Source organism: Amblyomma mixtum, chromosome 9, assembly GCF_055824585.1.
Source record: "Amblyomma mixtum isolate Tamu chromosome 9, ASM5582458v1, whole genome shotgun sequence".
NCBI lineage: Eukaryota > Metazoa > Arthropoda > Arachnida > Ixodida > Ixodidae > Amblyomma > Amblyomma mixtum.
This window is the reverse complement of record NC_143020.1, coordinates 4,802,159-4,808,709: the sequence shown is the minus strand read 5'-3', so window position 1 is coordinate 4,808,709 and position 6,551 is coordinate 4,802,159. Positions and strand designations below refer to the sequence as shown.

At 42.4% G+C, this 6,551-nt stretch overlaps 1 protein-coding gene across 1 annotated transcript; it reads left to right on the top strand.

The window, feature by feature from the left end:
- Positions 1–2,268: 2,268 nt before the first annotated feature.
- Positions 2,269–3,011, top strand: LOC149328132 (uncharacterized). Its single transcript, XM_089561470.1, has one exon. It carries the CDS (start codon positions 2,283–2,285, stop codon positions 3,009–3,011), a length of 729 nt encoding a protein of 242 aa, XP_089417596.1. The 5' UTR covers positions 2,269–2,282.
- The last annotated feature ends 3,540 nt before the right edge of the window (positions 3,012–6,551 follow it).

Genomic DNA, 6,551 nt, shown 5'->3' with positions numbered 1-6,551 from the left:
CATTTAGCCCGCATTCTAACGCCTTCCGTTCTGTTTTGAGGCTCTTTTAAGAGCAGACGACATTTGGCTGTATGGGGTGACAATGTTTTTTTTTAGTTTCCTAACGCTTAGTGCTGTTGTGCACATTTGTAATTCATCCGGTGGGGACTTCAGTTCATGATGATTGTATGTACCTTGAATTATCTTTGAGGAGGAAATTCTTTTCTTATGATGTGAAGCCATTTGAAAAAATTTGCCTGCCCAGTGTTTCTGTATAGCTCTGTGTTCTGTTTACCTTGTGCTGTGCTGACCTATTGACGCTCAGCTCTTTACCGTGTTGCCCAAGGCAATGCAAGCTTTACCAGATTTACTCGTCTTAGAACCACACTGTTTCTTTCTTTTATTTTCTGGTTTTGCCGGAGTGAGTTCCTGACACGTGGCAGGTCTGCATGCCTCACAAATCCTGTAAAACTGATTTAGTGTTGCTGCGATTCTGCGATTCTGATAAGTGATGACAAGCGATCCTTGTATTCTTTATTCCTTGCGCCGTTCGCTTTCTCTGCAGCAATGGCATAGTCATTGGAGGATGCACCACACATGTAGGGTGTTCAGGGTTGTAATCTCAGTACTAGCACTGGGTACCCACCAGTGATGCAATACGCATGTTTTTCCCCTGGGTTTTCCTGCGTGCAGTGCTTGGAAATGGGCCTTTAACCCCAACTTGTGTCGAAGAAAGTGCCTTGAGCCGTGGCCCTCTTTAGCCAAAGCTTCTCTTTCACCATCTCACTTATTGTCGTCATCAGCCTTCACTTCCATTACAATTTTTCATCCGACATTAGAGGCGTGGGCCTTGCACGAGTAAATATGTTACGCTCTAACTGCACTCGACACCCAGTAGTGTGCTGTTTCAGATGTGCTTCTGCTCATTTGGTTAATGGCACTCTTGGAAGTGCTGCAGGGGAAACACCACCTTGGACATGTTCGCCACACTCGTGGGCAGTTGTAATCTTGGCTGCAAGCAAGCCTCCTGACAATTTTTTACCAGTTGTCATGCTCTAAAAATTTTTTTCCAACGTGCTGTACAAAGTGTGTAAGAGGTCTGAAAAAAAGGGGGCGGAATCCTGTCCCAATGTGTTTTGTCTCTAAGCATAGCTCACACTCGTTAGTTTTTAAGCCTGCGTAGGCAGACTTGTACAGTCCTTCCCATGAAGCCAGTTACTGTGCAAGCGAACACGTCTATGAAGTGGCTGTTGGTTTGCTTGAACAGCTTTCTGATTTTTGAGGTAACTGATTTTTTTCATAAACATATTTGTAGCTCTCATCTGCGTGCAGAATTGAAACTTCGGAATGTTTGTGTTGGGACTAGTTCGTTTTTAAGCTTGGCATACAGAATTTACACAACCTAGCACAACTGTTGTACGAGATTGTATTCCATTTTCACTGTCTCATCCACATCGCACCATGTTAATTGTTCCACATGTAATCTTGTGTCTTATGGATGTAACCTGTCTTTCACTTGCAGGCATGACCACGAGACGCTGCAAATCTTCTGGACAAAACTCATCAGGTTAGAATCTGAAGTTTTTCTCCATTAATGCGTGCCTGAACGTTGTCTTGCAAAGAGTAGTATGAAGGATACAAAAGCTTCTGTTCATAGAACTGTGGTAGTTAATGATGATATTTGCCCTTAATATTCTGGAAAGTTGTTTTCCGTAATTTGTGAACTATTGACCAAATCTGTCACTCCTGTGAGTTCTATGCATTGATGTAAGGACTCGTACAGGGGTCCAAGGCCTCATCAGGTTTTTAGCCTTTACCTTTTGCTTCCTCTTATACCCTGTCTAAGGAGCAAATAAAGAAAACAAAAGTGGCAGTGTGCTAAACATAGCTAATTGCCATTTGTTTAGTTATTAGGCCCACTTGGGTGGGCTTAGGACATCGTCTATCATGATGGCAGTAATGCAAGTACTTTGAATGGATTTGGCAAGCATGACATTTTTTGCAAATGTAATGTTTTCAGCTGCTTGCAGAATTCATTCTAGGGATATCTTTCTTCAGGCCTGAATTCTTCTTAAGGCCGACCTATTCAATAAAACTTTTTATAACCATCCACAGCTGTTGACAATTATGTCCTCCACATTCATCTTTTTTTCCCTAGCTCCATGCGAGCTGTACAATATTGGTTCCTGCTTTTGATTGAAAATATTCTGCCTTACCACACAGGTTCAGTCGTCACACAGAGCGACCATGGTGCGCCTCCTGTGCAAGATTCAACCAGTCAAAGCTGCGTAGTGAGCCACTGCATGGAATCTACTCCTTCTGGCAGGGGTAACCACAGGGGTAAACATGCAGAAAAGAAGCTGCACAAATGCACCCACTGCAGCAAGGGATTCAAAAACAGATCTCAGCTGGTGGTGCATCTCCGAGTCCATACTGGTGACCGCCCATACCACTGTGATGACTGTGGAAAGAGCTTTGCACAAAAGGCCCACCTGGAGTCACACCAGCTCACTCACACTGGTGAACGTCCTTACCGTTGTGAGCACTGTGATAGGAGGTTTGCACAAAAGGCCTACCTGGAGTCACACCAACGCACTCACTCTGGTGAACGTTCTTACCTTTGTGAGCACTGTGGTAGGAGCTTTGTACACCAGAGTACCTTAGTGAAACACCAGCGGACTCACACAGGCGAGCGTCCTTACCGTTGTGACCAATGTGGTAGCAGCTTTGCACATAAGGCACATCTAGAGACACACCAGCGCACTCACACTGGGGAACGTCCTTACCGTTGTGACCACTGTGGTAGTAGCTTTCCATTCAAGGGCAGCCTGGTGGCACACATCCGTACCCACACAGGTGAAAAGCCGCATCAGTGCCAGCTGTGCCCCATGGCCTTTGTAGTACATTCAAGTCTTGCCAGGCACGTGAGATCTCATAAGGGCGAAAAGCCCTTTCAATGTGATTTGTGCCATAAGACTTTCACTCGAGGAGAAAATTTAAAACTCCACAAAATGGCGATTCACAAAGAATAGCAGCAGTTTCTGATGCCCTTGGTCAATATGTTTTCCTAGCTACCTTTTTATATGCAATCTTACGAGATTCTAGCTGAATGCCCTGTGAAGGGTGGTGGTAGTTAACCTTTATCTTTACATTTGTAAGTTTTGTTCACTTTTACACAGTTTTCAGGAAAGTACATTTGTTGTTTCCTTAGGCTACAGACACACTCGCTCGAAGTATTTCCTGAACACGGAGAGTAGGCCTGCTATGCTCGTAAATTCGCATGAATGGAAATGCAATCACGGTCATACGTGGATGGCATCACTTCTTGTTGGAAGGAGACTCAAAAATCTTATACCCAATATTGCTGTTTGCCATCCTGCCTCAGTGAAGAGATTCGGAGGATTAAAACATGCGCAGCTATTTTTTTATTCATGCAGTCTTAGTGGGTGTATTTTTGTGATGGTCATTATAAATTCACTCATTGATACATTGAACCTATTTCTCTTTGTATGACAACACAGGAATTTTTGCTCTTGTGTTAATCTTTGTGTTTATTCCAGCAGTGCTGGTGACAGGAATGAGTGGGGAAAGGCAGGTGTTCGACCTCGTATTGATGTGTTTTGTATGAGTCTGCATGCTTTATAACAGTTTTCAATTCTGTGGTATGAAAGCCAACGAAAATAGTTCAAACATCAACGTCACCATTTCTCAGAGGGCAATCTCAGCTGGATATAAATGGCGTATTATTTGTGGGGCATTATGCCCACACCATTTTTAATCTCTTTTCTTTGTCAGAATATCAGCTGTGTGAACATTTCATTTTGTGCTAGCTTCTTTCTTCTGTTGGTGTTACTTGAAAAAGCCATATTTTTTTGCATAAGGTGTCCCAATAACAAGCTGCAGGGGTCACGGCTGCTGGAACAAGAAATACTGTGATTAGTGCCTACGAGAAACATTTTAATCTTGTATTCTATTGTAATGCTAGTAATTTGGGTCATTTTTGTGAATTGCTTAGTGCACATAAGTATTTTATTTTAGTTTCCTTTAGACATTGTTGAATACATTCTAGCTGTTTGTAAGGTGTTCATGATTACTAGTTTCAAGGGTCGTGGCTACTGAAACAAAAAGTGCTTTGGTTGGTGCCTATGAAAAACATTGTTATTTTGTAGTGCACTGTAAAATTCTAGTTTAGGTTGTGTGAAATTTCACATGAGTATTTCATTACAGTTGCCTATACAAAATGTTGAATACCTTTTGGCTGTTTGTAAAAATTACTTGACATATTGTGCATTAAATTCAAAAGCAGTGCGGTTTTTCGGTTAGCCTTCCGCTTCAAATAGCTGATGTTTTCTTTTTTTAGCGTCATGCTTCGATCTTCCATAGACACCATTGTGCCTTGCATCCAGGAAAAAAATTTGATCGTCGGTTACTTTGGAGAAAACTTTGAACCTCTCTTTTTCTTGGGCACTGTGCATTTAAATGCCGTTACAGACATCCATTCTGATAAGAAACATTCAGCAACCTTTTTGGTGAAGTCAAATGGTTTTCTCCATTGCACATTGTGAAGTCCTTTCCATGTCTTGCATTCGCATTCTTTGAAGGTCAAGCACAGTTAACCCACATATGCATCGCGTCCTATCTGTAGTTAACCGCTCTTTTTTTGTGCATAAACTCAAAGTTTATTTTGTAACAGCTTGCGCCTGCGAACGTAGGTTCAAGGAGGTCTAAACTTTTCCTAAGTAAGGATTGCATTGCGTTCGTTGAGTCTTGTGCGTTGTATGCATTGTGAAATATTGCACTGTCTTCTTTGGAGTCCAGTTTTAAAATTCGGCCCCACTGACTACATTGTAATGCTGCAAGAAAAACGCATATTTTTGCATTGTCATAAGGGAACCACCACACATGATGAGAAATGCAATTTTATAGTTGATGCAAAATATTCGAACGTTTAGCAGACATAAAAGGTAGTAGATTTGGTTTGTATCTTACACTGTAGGACAGCTTGAAATTTGAGGTTGAGAAAATTATCGCTGCCATTGAAAGAACGATTCTGATATGTGAAGTGCAATAAACATTTTATATCAAAAATTATTTCAATTTTTTTCATATTTTTGAAGTTTCGGTACATGCTGGTTAAGCTGTGTACTCGGAGAATGTATACAGTCTCTGTCAAACGTATAAAGCCCAAGGGGTCTGCTTCTGAGCCCTGCAGTGGAGCTCCTCTTGCATACTCAGCGACTCTAATCTTACGAAGAAAGGAGGAATCTAAGTCCTCAACCCACCCAAGCTTAGGGCTGACAGATATGCTAAAGAGCCCTGCTAAGATGGCTTGGAAGCAAACCCCTTGGGCTGTACGTGTTTGACAAAGACTGTACCTTGTGTACTCAACGAATGATTACAAAGCACATAACGGTTGCAAACACAACTTCGTTCACACAATGCCCTCTGTATGACTACACGAAAAAGCAATTCACACGTTTTTTAGTTCTGGCTCATGATTTCTAGATTAAAAATAGGGCTAATAAGCCGGGGCACTAAGGTCATACTTCTCACGGGGATTCCAGCAGCTGTTTTAAAATTGAATGGACAAAAGAAGAGTCACTTAAACTCTACACAATGTGGGACTGAGTATTTTCAGTGTACACTCCACAACCTTGAAATGTTTTGTGATACTGTTGGTGTTATGTGAGTGCTCGCACACATAAGCACATTTCTTGTACTACACAGCCGAAGGAGATCGATCTCACTACCGGCCTCGGACCACCATGGTAGTTGCGTGCTGTGGTATACTGTGGTGTAACAGAGCACAAACCTTGCAGTCTGGAGCCATCAACTTGTGCCCGACACCAGTTACTGGGCAGGTTTTATTTATCATCTGTGTGAAGTCAACTAGTAGATGAGACATGAGTACGGGCACAGTTTTGGAGTGGATGTGCATTCTGGTATGTTGAAGACACAGCAGCGTGACAACGTGCGTTGGTGCATCTCCATTGCTCGGTTGCATCTGCATGAGCTGGCATTGCTCTGTATAGTGGACTTCCCTAGCGGTTCAGCGCTGTATTGTTGCAGTCAATCATGCAATTGCTGGAAAGACTGGAAGGCTTTCTACTGGTCGATCATGGCAATGCTAACAGACACAGAAAAGATAGTTTTTTTTTTCTATTATGGGTGTAGAAAAAAATACATCTGAGCAATTACAATCAATAAATGAATCGGTCACTCAAATAAATCTTTAGTAATAAATACCAGTCCAGACATTCTTACACATGTTAATCCGCGGGCAGTCGTCGCAAAGGAAGAGATACGGGGGGACCTCTGAAGATTGTGCCTAACAGTTAGGAAAACAGCATGAAAACATCTTCTTTCCATCATTCATCCTGAGGGCCGGTCGCGTTTGGACTCTGCAAGGCTAGCAACTTGCAATTTTTGAGCAATCGTGTTGGTGGGCTTTTCCAGGTATCGCTTGAGATGGGAACGAGATGGCCGATGATCCCTTTGAACAATCACAGCGCGAAAGCCCACAGGTTTCTGTTTTATCCATAACTTGGCGTATGCTTAAAGGACTATAGTCC

What these genes read in the sequence shown, in the direction of transcription:
- LOC149328132 (XM_089561470.1), top strand. Translation starts at nt 2,283, where the DNA reads ATGGAATCTACTCCTTCTGGCAGGGGTAACCACAGGGGTAAACATGCA.